At 43.2% G+C, this 16,754-nt stretch overlaps 1 protein-coding gene across 1 annotated transcript; it reads right to left on the reverse strand.

Annotated features, from left to right (window-relative positions):
* Positions 1–871: 871 nt before the first annotated feature.
* rfwd3 (ring finger and WD repeat domain 3) lies at positions 872–15,473 on the reverse strand. Its single transcript, XM_061076765.1, has 13 exons — positions 15,357–15,473; positions 13,138–13,442; positions 11,576–11,850; positions 11,337–11,392; positions 10,725–10,922; positions 10,405–10,496; positions 8,750–8,864; positions 7,976–8,210; positions 7,344–7,494; positions 7,029–7,205; positions 5,934–6,148; positions 3,160–3,374; positions 872–2,931 (listed from the first exon to the last, which is right to left on the reverse strand). Exons 2-13 carry the CDS (start codon positions 13,425–13,427, stop codon positions 2,788–2,790), a joined length of 2,163 nt encoding a protein of 720 aa, XP_060932748.1. The 5' UTR covers positions 13,428–13,442; positions 15,357–15,473; the 3' UTR covers positions 872–2,787.
* Positions 15,474–16,754: the final 1,281 nt, after the last annotated feature.

The raw sequence follows: 16,754 nt of genomic DNA on the forward strand, positions 1-16,754 counted from the left end.
AGGAATGGCTCAATGTCTCCATAGTTCCCTCCTTTCAAGGACAATGTATGAAAGTTTTTGCAATTCCGAAACCCTTCCTCCACTTTTGATGTGTATACCATCAAATTAAAGCTGAAAGTCTGCACTTCAATAACATCTCGGTTATTTCATTTCAAATCCATTGTGGATACAGGGCCAAAATCATGAAAATTGTGTCGCTGTCCAAATATTTCCAGACTTTACTTTTAAGCAATGAGCCAGACTTTTATTTTGCGTATTATATACTCCTATGATATACTTTTAAAACAGTAACACAAGGAGCATGTCTGCTGTGGAGCTGCTACATGAGGTTTCTGGTATGATTACTGTATTTCCTTGAATTATAATAATTTTCCTTACCCACAGCCACAAGTACTCTGAACTGTCTGGCTTTTTTTTATGTTGATATTAGGTTTAACATGCTGGACTGAATACAAATTCCACCAACTTGGTTGTGTCATCATTTAGTTAATGGTTCTGATTCTGATTTGAATGGATTCAGTCAACAGAAACCCTAGTGCTTTTATTTTGGACAGGAAGTATTCTAAATATTTTAGTTTGTGACATATTTGACACTGAAAATGTGGTGACAGATACTTTTCACTGTCTAGCTTGCTGTAAAAACAGTTTGCAAGTAGGCAAGATCCCAACAGCTCGCACAGGAGCTGCATGTCCAACACAGGCAGTGTGTCTGATCTGACCTGATGACATGGGGGCTGAAATGAAACGTACTGGACATGCACCGCTCAGGCATCCACTGTGGCCCAGAATCATCAGATCTCTGTGTAATAGAGCCAGATCAATGGTGGAAGTGTGAAGGTATTCTTCAGATTAATGATCAGTCCACTTCAGCTGTGATTAAAAATAACATGTCATTTTTATTAACTTTGAAGTTGTACTCAAACAGTTGGTAGAAAATATACATATATACAACATTCTTAAGAAATGAAAACCAAAAAGAGTAAAAATGGGTCCTTTGGCAGTGTTCATAGTTGTGGTTAAGTAAGGAGTGAGACAAGAAGACGGGAAGGGGTGATGATGGAGCAGTTTTCTGTTTGTGACAATTAAAATTAAAAAAAAAATGAAATGTGCTTTTAAAAGGAGACATGGGACAAAATTACATCAGCTTTCATGAACAGTTGAAAATCTGGGGCTGTTCTCAATGCCGCTTCACTTTGATGCAGCTGGGCTCGTTTTTGAAATCCAAGTTTCTCAAAGTTGTTTTAACTGATTTTACCACTCACTCTAACAAAGCACAGCCGAACCTGAGCGCCAAATGACTGACGACCATGTTTTAGACCAGTGTTAGATGAAATGTGCTCAGAGCGAGTGTTGACATAGCTGCAGCCAGATCACTATCTAACTTCATGTTTGTGGTGGATTCAAGGATCCTCTGACATCTGAACATTCAGTTGAGAAGCTACAGGAAGGCACTGCAGTGATGAGCTGACTGTGATAACGGGCAAACATAGGTGTTGAAAACAAGGACACAAGTTCCTGATCTGCACCCTGCGCTCAAACCTCAACATATTTAACAGTTTGAATTTTCTGCAGCAGCTTTCAAGCCTACACCACAAACAAAATGACACCTCTGGCTGCCTGAAATGAGAAAGAAATCTCAAAGGGAACAACAGAGTCAAGGTAAATTATCCATAGCAATGTGCAAGACACACTTTAGCAGCAAACTAACAGTAATGGTCCTATAATATCTCCATTAGAGGACCACACCCATGGTTTAGTACAATTTAGCCCATCATTTACAACTGAATCATACTCACATCAGAACTAAACTAACTTTTCGAGCTATGCTTCTGTTTTGTCCTGCCACGTTTTCTACCTTTCCAGACTTCTATTTGTGTAACCCATCTCAATGACAATACAGCTGCGAATATGGACCAACCAACCAGCCTGAAAATGAATACTTAAAGTTGATAACAAAAGAGACGTCCAAATGTATGTGGCGAATGGAACACTCTAGACACTAACTTCAGCAATCTCTGATGGACAAACACTGGGACCGTCATTTCTTGTCCACGACAAATTAAGGATGGTGGTTAGAAATCAGCTGATATGTCAATTTACTAAGTGAAAGAGGAAACAATGCAGAATTTTCTGCTGATTCCAGTAACGAATTCACAGAAATGGTAAGAGGCAAATTAGCTAATAGTAGAAGCAGAAGTTGCAACCATAGACTTGATGTTGACTGTGATGGCTTACACAATTCTTAAAATAAGCAGAGCAGAAGTTGTCGACGTGTAAGAAAAAACAACATAAAACAGTACAGCCGAAGATGGAGAGACAAAGTCAAAAACACATGGTTTGTAGTTGTAGTTGGTGCTTAAGCTACAGGGCTCATACCAAAGTATCACAATGATCAAACCAAAACACCAACACACACCTGAGAGACACCAAGATAAAATCACCATCCTCACCTTTATCAGCTCCAGCTTTGAAACTGGGAAACTGCAGGACCTCAGGACAGCGACACATCGACACACACACGCAGAATATTAATAACTTGACCTCAGGCTTGTATAAAAATAACAAACATATTCCTTTGTGTGGGATCACAGTTCAGCAGAACCTCAGTGTGTCTATGCACACCTGACAGAGTCGTTCTGTCTCGGGTCAAAGGTCAATACTTGCAGAAACCGGTTTGTTTGGTTTTGTGTGTAAACAAGCAGACAAAGGTTTAGCAGCATTCGATTTCCAGCACAGTCAGATTCTGTCCTTGTGCTGTGGGACTGTCTCTGGTCTTTGTTTCCTGGTTCACTCCCACCTGTAGAGCTTCAGCATCTTTTCCGTCAGCGAGGCCAGGAAGTGTTCCCCATTCATCGCAAATGGACTGATGTCCAACACGGGCAGGTCGGCTGGAAGCTTTTGGAGCAGAGAGCCGCTGCTGGCGTCCCACACCTGAGGAGGAGGATGTCGAGATTGTTGTTGGGGAAAAGACAAATGAAATTAAGAACAGTAGTCAGCAGCTTCAGTCTACGTATGATTGTATGAATAAATACGTAGACAAGACAACTTTATGTAAAATGAAAATACACAAACAGCTAAAAAGTTCATACAAAAGGAATATTAATCCAAAATCATCATAAGTTAGCATAAACTAAATGCTCACACACACACAGGACTAACCATGGTAGAGTTTGAGGCCTCGTCACCGGCACAGACCAGTGTTCCTACTCCATCTGGACTCTTGAAGACGGTGTTCTTGGTGAGCAGTTTACAGGACGAGCCGGCGCTGAACGTCTGCACAGGAGAGCAGGAACAGTTGGGCAGCTGACTGGAGTCCTGCTGAGGCGTTCGGTTCAGAGCCATCAGGACACAGCGCAGAGATGGATTGGAACGTCCTGCAGGAGAAACATGGAAACTTACAGGAAACTCGAATCAACATGTCTGTTCCTCCATCACCAAGCCTATACAAGAGCTACGTATTCTCCACATAGGCTTGAGTGGAGAATACGTAATTTACCCTCCACACCTGACATTGAACGGACCAAACAGCGGAGAAATTCTTGAGGATGGATGACAATAAATTAATAATTGAAGTGGAGAAGTACAGTGAGTTGTATGATCCTCAGCACATATGAGACAAAAAAGACACACGTTGGGACGCTGTTGCAGTTAATGTTGGAGCAACAAGTAAGTTTATGCTTGAAAAAAATGATTAAATGGCGTTTTAACTGTAGGCAGATAACAGCAAAAGTAAAAGCAAAGAACTTTGAGGGAGAGCCTACTGTACATAGTTATTTAAGTAAAAGTTACAACTATAGCTCCATGTTACCTTTTAGTTTATTAATAAATCTCTTAATTGATTTTGAAACAATGCAGCGTAACCTTCATTTGTTCTTATTAATTACATTACATGTTATTTAGCTGACGCTTTTGTCCAAAGCAACTTACATTTTTAGTACACTCAATATTTATGAGGGGCCATTTAGGGGTTCAGTATCTTGCAGAGGTGTGGACTCGAGTCACATGACTTGGACTCGAGTCATGAATTTGATGACTTTAGACTCGACTTGACAAAATGTAAAGAGACTTGCAACTCGACTTGGACTTGGACATCAATGACTCGTGACTTCACTTGGACTTGAGCCTTTTGACTTGATAAGACTTGCTCCTTTCCCCAAAATCCAAAGATTAAAAAGTATGTTATTAAGGAACGCTCTGTATCTTTCATTGTGTATGTGTGCGTCAGGGGTGTAAAGTAACGAAAGGCAAGGCAATTCTCACTGCAGTGGTAGATGCTGCAGAGAGTGGATGTATTCCCTAACGTGCACGTTCAACATATGAAAACTGATCGTAAAGTTCACTGTTCGCGAAAAATATGCGCGACAGGCACAACACTGCACAGGGATCCACTGCGGAGGGGCTGCAGAGCCGCGGGTTGCAGACCCCTGGCTACGGCGAAAGAGCGATTTGTTTACTGCTCCGCCGCTAAAGAGATGCGGACGTCAAAACATTAGTTCGGGTATAATATTAGATCCGCCTCGCATTTTCTCCTCCCGGTCACGCGCCTGTTATGCCTTCGCGCTGCACCGGTGGGGCGCACCATACAGAGAATCACTGCGCTACACAGGGGCGGCCCTAGCATATTTGGCGCTCTATGCAAGAGCCCCCCCCCCCCAAAAAAAAAAACGACATGGTGCAAGCATTCGTTTCAGACAGCGTCTCTCCTCAGGAGAAGGAAACATTACGTAACGTTTCAGCTTGACCTCAGATAATATGAACGTGTTTACCGTTCAAATTCATTATTTGTCATTAAGTTGCGTTTAGTTTAACGTTCTCATAAAAATGAACGTATTATTTTGAACTCGTTCATGGACAACACTGCCTGAAACTCAATAGCCAACTGGCCTACCTGCCTCAGCCGCCTGCGGGTGACTCTTCAGCTGTGCTGGATTGCTGTTTGCAAAGTGAACCCGGATGAGGTCTACTCACCTTGAAAATCAGCTGCTGCTCAAACTCAACAAGATGTTTGTAGACTAGTGCTCTAAAGGTGGACCAAGACTAGTGCTCTAAAGGTGGACCAAAGTTTAACCAAAAGTTTAAATATACAGTGGGACAGCATTTTAACTGTCATGTGGTACATGTCTTGACATGGCCTCTCAAAAGTTCTTAAATGTTGTGTTGACATGTTGAATGTTTGACATGTTTAATGTCATTGCACTTAAATTTGTAAAGATCTCCTTTAATTAAAAATAACTGTTTTTGGATTAGATTTATGAGCAGTTGTCCTTTTTTGCACTGTATAGGAGCGGCCCCCGCAAGTGCAATTTCAATTGCACTTGTTTTAATAAATAAATAAATAAGTACAGATTTTAAAAGCATACATGATCTGTGTAAATATATTATTACTCTGTGATCAAAAGGACTTGAAAGGACTCGAAACTCAACTGCAGGACTTGGACTTGACTTGAGACTTGTCAGTCTTGACTTTGGACTTGACTCGGGACTTGCCTGTCTTGACTTGGGACTTAACTCGGGACTTGAGGGCAAAGACTTGAGACTTACTTGGGACTTGCAAAAAAATGACTTGGTCCCACCTCTGGTATCTTGCCAAGGACACTTCGCCACACTGCCCCTATTCCAGTACATTTTTGTACGGGGGGGGGGATCTTGTTGAGCTGGTCATTTCAAGAGTAGCTCACAAGCCTATAAAGTGTGGGCACCCCTGTTCTAGACTGCTTGTCCGATAAAACAAGGCATGAAGACACCATCTCAGGCTCAGAGAGATAGTGATGGTACTTTTACCCACAACTCTTTGTATTTTGTAAGTGAAATTAAAAGAATTAGCTGACATAATGGAAGAAGTAACCAGATGCGACCCTAATGTGGACTACATGTTAGTCTGGTACTCCGCGAGGGTCAGAGTATACAGGGTATAGATGATCTCTGGCACTCACCTGGCCTGTACGTGACCAGACAGTGACGGCTTTCTGTTTCCACCTGGATGTCGGTGCAGCCAGCTGTCTCCAGCGGCAGGACATGGGGTCTGTACGTGACCTCGCTGACCTGCTCCCAGAAACATCCGCCCTCCATAGACCCTGCGATCAACCCGCCGCAGGGGAACGAGCTGGATGCTGCCCGCGGGACATAGCACAGGGATGCCACTGGACACCTGAAAAAAAAGAAAAAGTGAGAATACATTTGAGCTTGTAAAGAAGGTGCAGAGTGACAGCTTCATCTGTTTTGTGATGACAGCCCGCTGCTGCTTCAGGAGTGGGGTATTCATACATTTAAGGCCTGGTATCCTTCCGCATGTCCTCCCTGGCCACTCGCCTATGCTCACTGATCAAGTTAATAGGACATGAACAGTACATGGTGTTTACTTCATGTTTGTTTTATTCACTTCAAAATGTATGGAGGTCTGTATTTTTAATAGTTTGAAAATAAGTGTTTTGTTCACACGCAGTTCAACTGCTACACACAACACGAGACGAGAAGCGCATAGCCAGGACATGAGGGTTAAAGTGACTGGAACGATCTGGATTCACGATCCAACACCAGCGATTAATAACAAAATAAATGTGATTGTCAGTTTGTGTGTGAAGAGCGACTGAGCTAAACAAAAATACACACACAGGATGAATACAGGAGAGAATTTCACCCTGCACAACAGTTTTTTTAACTTCATTTTTGCTTAAGAAGTGACGCCCTGTTTTATCCAGGAACATAAATATAAATGGACATGGTCATTATAAAGATCTGTGAGAAAAGAGCAGAGGAGCAGAGTTGACAGGTGAGGAGTATTGCTCCTCAATGCAGGGGAGCTGCCAAGGGAGGTGGGCATGTGAAGCCACCCTGACACAGTAATGGCTATAATCAGAGATTTTTCATGACTTAGGTGCAGAAAATCCTTAATGCGTCAATGTTGAGGGCATCAAAATAACTTAATCACTTATTATTTGGGGTGGTCAGATCTCAAATCGCCCGTTGGGTTGGCCTGCACCCGCTGCTAAAAACTAATCCTAGAGAAGTCACTGGTGTGTGTTGCTTACCTGGAGCGAAGCGGCTGCAGCTCCTGGACGTGTGTGGTGGTGTCTCTGGTGTCGTAGACGAGCACCGAGCCGTTGCTCAGACCAGCATAGATGTAGTTACTGTTATCCAAACACCAGCAGCAGCTCCACACTGGTTTGCCTGCATTATAGGTCTGAACCACTGTGTTGGTTAACAGACTGAAGCACACACACGCACACGGTCAGTCAGTCCACATGTTAACACTATCAGTGTTAACATCACTATCACTGATTCGCATCATGTCTGTGTGGCTTATCACAGAGAGGTGTGATATATAAACTTGTGTGTCTGTTTACCTGGTCAGTTTGATGGTGTTGTCCAGGGCAGCAGACAGCAGCAGACTGTCATTCTGTCTATTGAAGGACAAACCTCTGATCTGTTTACTGTGGATGGGGACGTACTGACTCGCCTTCATGTTCACCACACTAACCTTCTTTACACCACAACCTGAGAGGAGAAGACAGAACAGTCATGACTTAGAGAAGAGGAGGGAAACCTTTCTGCAGAAGAAGTTTTATTTATTTTCCTAAAAGTTGTACTAATCAGAAAATGTTCCTTCTCCAAAGAGGAAGAATGTGCTCAGAGAGGCTACGTCCACAGTAAGACATTCTCATTCTGGAGAAGGGACAGTTTCGGACTTGACAGAGGAGTTTCATGATCTGAATGAAGGTATAGCCCCAGAGTCCCAAATAAAGTTCCTGCATTCAAAAGCTCCAATAAATTTGTATTTGGGATGCTGGTGCTACAGGGAAGTGTATTATACATCAACGGTAAATGTGGTAAAGGTAATCCCATGAATCCCAATAAATGTCTTATCTGGCCAGTAGTTGTAATGACATGTTAACCTGGAGTAAGGTGTAGAAAACAGAGATGGGCAGATATTTTCAGGGCCCTGCAGCTTCTACTGGTCCAATAGTAAAAGACTCACCGGGCACCAATGTGGCTTGTGGGGACGGCTGCGAGGCAAGCAGGCAACTCAGAGGTTCACAGTATGACAAGACCCTACAGCCTCCAGCCAGAGACACTAAAATTGCCTTGGAGAAGCCGTATTGGGCCTTCCTGGAGCCCTCTGGCCTCTGAGATAGGCCGAGGTATACGGCTGACCCCGAGGAGGAAGAGGGAACCGAGCTTCTACCAGCCTGAGCCATTAGAGACCTCAGCTCCTACACAGACAAGAAGAAAAGAGGAACAGTTTAACCAGGAGGACGTCAGGAGATCCATCTCTTATTAAGGTGCCAAACACCAGCTGAGTACAAGCAGAGTACTATGAAATCCATGTGTCCGGCTCAGTATATCATTACCTCAATGCCTTTTTAAACTGAACACCTGCTGTCAGAACTGAAACAGAGTCAAAAGCTGTCCCAGTTTAGAACATAGGATGATATAGGGAAGATTGAGAATATCTGTTGTATATTCTACCGCACTAATCAAGATGTCAACCACCAGTTAGTAATGTTAGTGTCCACCAGTGTATGTTAGGGACATATTACTTCCTACGAAGTGGACAATGTGCAGGGTGTTGGACCAGAGTACCATGACTTGCTCCAGCTGACCACTCATGACCAACCCTAATAGTCTTAATTTTAAACAATTTGTTTTTCGTTTACCTACATGTTAATATGTAAACATATATACTGATACAAATGATTTAAATATGATCAAAGTATCAAGAAATTTGAAAAGAAACCGTAGTCATTGGTACCTGCAGCTCTTGCTCCACTTGTCCATATTTGCTGGTGACGACCTGTAGTTTGAGTTTGTACTGAGCTGACTCCAGTTCAGCCTTCCTTCTGAGGGCTTGCTCCTGCTCCAGAGACCTACACACAATAACAAAAAAAATGTTGTAGTGATTTCAGCCGACAGGTTTATATCACAACCTGTCCTGTGACACAGGTTGAAAGGCCGTGCACTTAACACCTAAGCCATAGAACCCAATTTATACTGCGTATAAAAATAATTATTAATTTCCTTAACATTTATATATGCAACCTAAGTTTGCAAAATAATCCTTGATCAGGATCTGTCCCAAAATTGAATGGGTTCTTCCTTGTGCCATGCCCCACTCATAGTTTCTCCATAATTGGTAAGTAGGTGTAACTTACAGATTTTTTTTTTAATCAAAAATGGATTATTTAATGCATGGCAAAATGTATCAAACTGTATTACATATTTCTTAATTACCTGAAAAACAGATTATCAAACAACTATAATTACCATGCCTATGTACACATTACCATGCCTATGTCAAAATGTGAAGAAATTCCCTAAGGCAGACTTGAGATATCATGTCCAAGAGGCTAAAAACATGCTGTGAGAGGTCTAACCTTGAGTCTAACTATACGTTTTTAGCAAATTTGAAGAAATACCATCAAGGCATTCTTGAGATATTGGGATCGCAAGAACGGTACAGACAGATGGAAAGGCAGATGGACAGATGGACAACCCTAAAACGTAATCCCTCCGGCCACACTGGGACATTTGTAACAGACGGGGGCAGTGACAGGTTGATGAAAAAAATATCTTGAAAGTGGTAAGATACTAACTGTTGCGGATACAAAGGAAACATCAACATAAACAGTAGGGTGGTGTTATGCCATTTGTTTCTGGATATATACGTGGGACAGGATCACAGCACAACAAGATTGTTATGACCATGTGATATTTCAGTTTTTCTTTTTTAATAAATTTGCAAAAATTTCTACATTTCTGTTTTTTTCTGTCAAGATGGGGTGCTGAGTGTACATTGATGAGAAATAAAATGAACTTTTTTGATTTTAGCAAATGGCTGCAATGAAACAGAGTGAAAAATTTAAAGGGGTCTGAATACTTTACATACCCACTGTATGTTTATAAATGGTAGTGGCATGGCCACCCTGTACTTTGCACATGTTTAAATTAAAAACATAAATATATGAACCCGTGTAATATTTTAATAGCTTAGTATTGAATGCACAATAACATTAGCTTAACATTAACATTAACAATAGCTATGTTTATATATGGCACTAGGCCCAGTTTAATATAAAACACAATTTTATACAATATATATAGTAGGGGGTCCCTGCTCCATCTCTCCACCTGTTTGGGGGTCCTTGGCCTGAAAAACGTTGAAGACCCCTGATGTGAAGTGTATAAATCCACTAACTAGAACCCACATGCAAACCCTATGCCACCCACTGATTAGGATTACTATTCTACTGATACTTTAGAACAGAGTGCTGTCTCCAAAAACATGAAACAGGCATGTTAGCAGTACTCTGACTGTTCTTTTACCAGTGAGGCCTTTATTACACTTTTTTCTTCACACTAGTTGGACCTCTGTAAACTTGGTGTTGTGGCAGAGAAAGCATCACTCACTTTTTTAAGCTCTCCTCCTCAGAGTTGTCCAGCGCTCTCAGCTTTGGAGCGTACAGCAGCACGATGTCTGAACGCTTTGCTTTCTTGTTACACTAAAGACAAATAACAGGAACAACCAGTGGGTCAATAAACACAAACTCATACAGACAAGATAAAAACATGGCAGCATAAATAACCCTTCATTCACTAAGGTCACCGTTTTAGCTTCAACTATTCATTAAACTTAAGTTGGCCTCAAACTTTGCATTGACTTTTGTTGAAACTGTATATATTTACAAGGCCGATGTGATTGCCTGTTAAAATACAGTGACCTCACTGACCTGTGGACATTTAGCGGCTGAACCCTGAGCTTTCAGCCAGCGCTGGATGCAGGTGTAGCCGAAGAGATGTCCGCAGCGCAGAGCAGACAGCCTGTGTTCGCCCGCCGCCGTCCACGCCTCGAAGCAGATGGTGCAGTTGTCGCCTTCACTCTCCTCATTCACAGATGACAGAACGGAAGCCAAGGTTTCCGAGGCCACCTACAAATGGTGATAGATAGATAGAAAGAATATTATTTATCCGCACATCGTGGAAATTCACTTGTAACAGCAGCAGGCAGGTCAGAAAGAGGTAGACAAGAGAATAAAGAAATATAAAAAAGGACGATAGAAATAAAATAAGAAATTTCAAAGTTTAAAGTTAAAATAAAAAAATAAAAAGAATGAAGAATAAAGAATAAAGAATAAAGAATAAAGAAAATGCTGAGTATGAACATTCTGTACACACAGGATGAATTGTATGCGACAGTAAAGAATCTTTTGGGATGAAAGTTAGAGTTACATGGATAATAAAAGACCCAGAGCAGAAGTACTGAAACTAAATGAGAGCCATTTAAGCACTTCTACTCAGCAATCCAGTGAAAGAAAAAGTGTGAGTGAAGGATTGAATGTTACCTTGACGCCCTGATGTTGATTTCCTGTCCTCTCATTTTCAGCAGCTGAACTGGGGTCTGAACACAGAGCAGATACACATTGGATCGACAGCAACACATAAAATAAATGTAAGCCTAGTTGGAGCTTCATTATAAAACCCTTGTTAGACCATAAAATATTCTTTAAGATGAAAGAATCTGCACTAGGGTGGGAAAACTAGTTAGGGTCATTTAGCTCAGACGCCAGGTTGTGAAACTCACTGGATGAGCTGACATCCTGTTGCTGCGTGTGCTGTATGGAGGCGTTGAGGTGGGAAATGGTTGGTGGGGCGGGGTCAACAGGTAACACAGCAGCAGAGGCACCCTCTTCACCCCCCGCTTCCACTGCTCCATCCTCTTCATCTGACTCGCTGACCTCTGTAGTGCTGCCGGACCCTGGCTCAGCCACGCTGGCAGCCGGTGCTCGAAGCAGAAAGTCAGGGAAGCCTCTGGAAGGTGCTGCAGTCTGGCTGGGGTAGTGCACTCTGAGGCCCTGCCTGCAGCAACACACACACACACAAGCTTAACCTTTAAGGAACACACAAGTTTGAGACAACACTATACAGACAGGAGACAGATTAAAGAGAGTGAGGAGTCTGAAACTTGAGTTAGATGCTACCAAGGCCAGTTTTCCCTCTCTGTTAGATCTGTTTGGTCTCCACCACCTCCTGAGCTAAATACTCCACTCCGTCCAACTGTTTACAGCCTTTTCTCTGAAAACACCTGCTTTGACCAAAAGGGCCCCAGTAATAGCAGTGACAGTGAACCAGAACTAGGGTTGCAAAATTCCGGGAATTTTCAAAGTTGGCAAGTTTCCATGGGAATTAACGGGAATAAACAGGAATAAACGGGAATATACGGGAATTAACGGGAAATGTTGTGTGTAATTTATACTAACTGTATTTACCTTGTCATATACAGACATAAATATAAACATTTTGTTGTGTCATAGGCTGATTTGAGCCCTGAGGAAACTTTGGGCACTTGACTATATGCTTCTGCATTGTTGTGTCATTCTTAACATAGGTCTTTGCACAGTATTTGCAAATGTACACAGCCTTTCCTTCTACATTGGATGGGGTGAAATGTCTCCACACATGAGAGTACACGTGGCTTTGTTCTGTAGAATAAGATGAGAAAAAAGTTTGTAAAAAAACACTAATGCAATGCCAGAGACATAAATAGTTAGCCAAACAATTGGAATAGTCTGTAAAAATATTTTACAATTGATGGATAAATTAATGGAAATAGGCTGGATGAACAGATGAACAATCCTCAATCAGCATGCTAATATATTTTCCCGAGTAATATCATCGAAACTTACCTGACTAGTCCTGCTCACTACAGCAGGCCTCAATAGCCCTGCTGTAGTGTGAAGGATGCTGGGAATTATCTGTGCATGTGATGGAAGAATGCACAGTGGAGGGTTGAAATTCAACGTGCAGTGTGTGCTGCATTCCATACATCTTTAAAATAGAGTTTTGAATGATGTTTTTATTGCTCAGCCTTTAATTTGCATAGTTTGTTTTTTTTCAAAATTCCCCAAATTCCCGAGCTTAATATTCCCGTGGAAAGTTTCCGGAAAGTTTCCGGAAATTTACCGGAAACTTTCCGCCCCTTTGCAACCCTAACCAGAACAGAAAGCATTGAGCTAAAATGTCATCACTAGAAGCAGCATTGCTCATTTCCTACTATGTTATTGAGATTATAGCCACTTTAATATAATATTCAAGTTTCAAAACAGTATATATTACCAACGTAGAACACAGACGAATTATGGGTACCTGACTCTCCTCCGCATGGGTGCCCCCCGAGCTGCTGATGGCGTGGCTGCAGTCCTGCTCACCGCCCTCTGACTAAACGCCCAGGTGGCGGGAAGCCTTGGAGGTGGCCGAGCTGCCGCTTGTCCCTCATTGTTATCATGTTCTTCCTCCTCCACCTCGGTGCTGCTGCCGGAGTCTGAGATGACAAGTGGTGCGTTGGCATTCTCGGCCTGGCCTGCAACCGCTGCCTGTGGCTGTCTGCTGCCTCCTTCCTGTATCCCCAGAGGGGAGTCTACCTCCATTGCCTCCATCTGCACAGTAGCACACTGCAGAAACAGCAGAGATTATGTTGTTAGTCAGTCTGCTCTGACAGTACATCACAGCAGGATTGAGGGTCAACTTCCAGTTTCGTTCTGAGCTGTCCACGCCTAGGAACAATGGCTTCTTTCTACAGTGCTGGTAGGAGCTGCTCTCAGCACGGAACTCCAAAGAATCTCTGGATATTTTCCAGTAAGACTGTATGTGAGAAGGCAAATTTCCGAGTGAGAGCCTCCAAACTTCCCTCAGAAATGTCTGTGTTGTTGCGAACACGTTTGAGCAGAGAATCTCCAGCTGCGTTATTCAATTGTTAAAGGCAAACTCTGCAGAAAGTTTTACTCATGGACTATTTTATTTGCAGGAATATTGAATGTTTGTGTACTGGATGACACTCGACAGTGAACTCTTCCTTACTGCCAACATTACTGCAACAACACGTTCCTGTAGACTCGTGCTGCACAACATCAGGACAATACATCCCCTTCTCCCACAGAAGGAGCAGGTTCTGGTCCAGACTCTGGTCCAGACTCTGGTCATCTCACGCCTAGACTACTGCAACTCCCTCCTGGCAGGTCTACCTGCTAGTGCCATCCGACTTCTGCAGCTCATCCAGAATGCAGCAGCTCAATTGGTCTTTAACCTAAATTCACTCACACTGTTCCGCTCCTCGGCTCCCTTCACTGGTTACCAGTGGCTGCCCGCATCCGTTTAAAAACATTAGTACTTGTGTAACTAGCTGTGAACGGATCGGGTCCAGTCTACATCCAGGACATGGTCGAACGTTACACCCCACCCCATGAGCAACATTTTTAAATAAAAATTTAGTAGCACTTAAATGGCACTTACTTATAGCACTTTGTAGTTTTGACTTTCTTGTTGTTCTAGGTTTGTCCCCTAATAGTTGAATTCATTTATTGTAAGTCGCTTTGGATAAAAGCGTCAGCTAAATGAAATGTAATTTAACGCAATAGACAGTGCAGCACAATTCAACCTTAAAACATGTGCAAATAAAGATTATCAGTACTGTCTTTAACCGCTACACCAGCACCGCTGTTTGCAAAACCCTGGTGAAGCTGTGATCCAGATTTCAATGCAGACATGATAATGTTACACTCAAAGTACCGTTGAGTGAACACAAACCCCTCTCCTGATCGTGGCTCACAGCCAGACACAGAAAGGAGGTCTAACACAATATAGTCACAAAATTCAGCTGGCACTCAAAGAGGTTTCGACCCAGTCCCGGATTTGTCCTCAGTCCCAAGTGAGTCCCTCCTCTTCCTGTAGAAGTAAAGTGAACATCTGGCTGCATCAGCCTCACTTTAACCCAGGAGCGGTTCTAATTCATCCTGGTTAAACTCTGCACACTGAGCAGCAGAGATGCATTTTCATAAAAATATAATAGTTTTAACAGACATGTTTAACGTGTCACCAGCTCACATTCCTACCTCGTCTGTTGTGGTAAATACCTCCCGCTGTCTTTGCCGGGCCTGGTGGTGCCGCTCTCCGGCTGAGCACACAACTAGAGCCCGAGGTCACTGAGGCCTCCGAGCAACACAAGCTAACGGGCGGTCCCTCAGTCCCTCTATTAATTTCTAACGTAGGACAGCTTGTATTTTCAATGTAGCACATTAGCACAAGAGCATCGCTACAGAAAATTACAAGAAATAATTGAAATACGATTGTGTTTTTATCTTTTGGACTCAACGTGCGGTTGAGCTACATCAGCTTTAGCATGCGTGAGGCTACCAAGCACAGGACTACTACTTTACACTGGGCTCAATATGTACTCGATCACTGACGATATGCCCGGTGCTGCTGACACTGTAGATCAGCTTTAGAAAGGAGCCCGGTGGACTCGTGGTTCTACAGACTCGGCCGTGCAGGGGACGGGTGGAGCGGGAGCTGCACACACAAACACCGACCTGCCTGGAAGAAGTGACGGTTTAAGAGCCGCAAGTCCTGCTCGGTAATGCAACGACGGGCGGCACCATGGCTCCAAATCAAGCTGCTGTGGCTGTGGAGGACTTGTGGTGCACATCCACTCCACGCAGCGGTGTCAATACAATCAGGTCCGCGGGAACAGGGCTCGAATCTCCCGGCGCAGGTCCCACTCTGCCCGCCCCATCTTTCCGGAGCGTCACCGCCAAAGATCGTCTGGAGTGAAGATGGACGACACGCTCACTGTTTAATGAGCTGATGTGCTGCTCTATTTTCTGACAGCATCATTTTCGCCACATACACTGGAGATGTAGGTCATTTAGATGTTAATGTTGACCTGTATAACATCAAAGCAGCGTCAGTCAGTACCTGACCTGGTTCAGATTAAACTTATCATCAATCAGACAATGTTTCTCCTCACCGTAGTCCTGAGGGGTGTGTACTATGTGGTAACTTCCAACAACTTCATAAGATTAGCTGAGAATAATTACACATAATGTATGCTTACCCTTCATTCAGCATCTATGAATGTAGCCTTGGCCAGGAAGAGTTTATGTCATCAGACAGTGTTCAACGTTCTTTGGGTGCTTCAACCCTAAACTGTAACACCCTCCCATTGGTGGCCGAATCACTGCCCATCTCCTCCTCCTGGCTTCCATCTTAGCTCCTCTCTCCTGTTCCATAGCCAGCAAGAGGCTCTTTCTGCGGCCTCCACCATCCTGCAAGCTGCTGTCTTCCTCTCCTTTCCTGTAATCCAATGGCTGAAAGCATTCTCCATATCGACTGGGCTGTGAATCCTCTACAGCCGACCTCAACTGGAAACAGCCTTGCCTGCCATCCTTTCCCGCTGCAGTCTTGAAAAAGTTCCTGGTATTTGGCGCTCTTCCTTTCAAAGGCTTGGTCGCACCCTTCTTCTCACGGGACTGTAAGTTCAATGATGATGATCTTCTTCGCCTCTTCAGACCACAGAACCGCATTTGGCCTCAGGGTTGTCTGGATGAAGAATATGCAGTACAAAACTGAAATAACAAATCAGTTAAATCAGAGCAAAGCATTTGACACAGTAGCCTGGGGTTTTCTCTGGTGCTATGTGGTCCATGGACAGGAGCCCAATGGCTCAGATGGTAATTCAGCCAAGGGCACATGAGTGAGCTTCGAAATTGTTAATAAAAATATTCACTTTCACATGTTCCAACCGCTCCATTTTGTCAATACACAGGCCCCTACATCATTTAGGGTTAGGTATGGTCATCAAGATGTAAGGTTGGAGGATGGCTTTTCCTGTTCCCACCGTATCAGCCAAGTTTTAAACTACAAAGGATCTCTTTAATTGTATTAAGTGCTTGTCATGTAATGCACGTACAAGTACTCTGTGTTGTACA

Source organism: Limanda limanda, chromosome 8, assembly GCF_963576545.1.
Source record: "Limanda limanda chromosome 8, fLimLim1.1, whole genome shotgun sequence".
NCBI classification, from domain to species: domain Eukaryota; kingdom Metazoa; phylum Chordata; class Actinopteri; order Pleuronectiformes; family Pleuronectidae; genus Limanda; species Limanda limanda.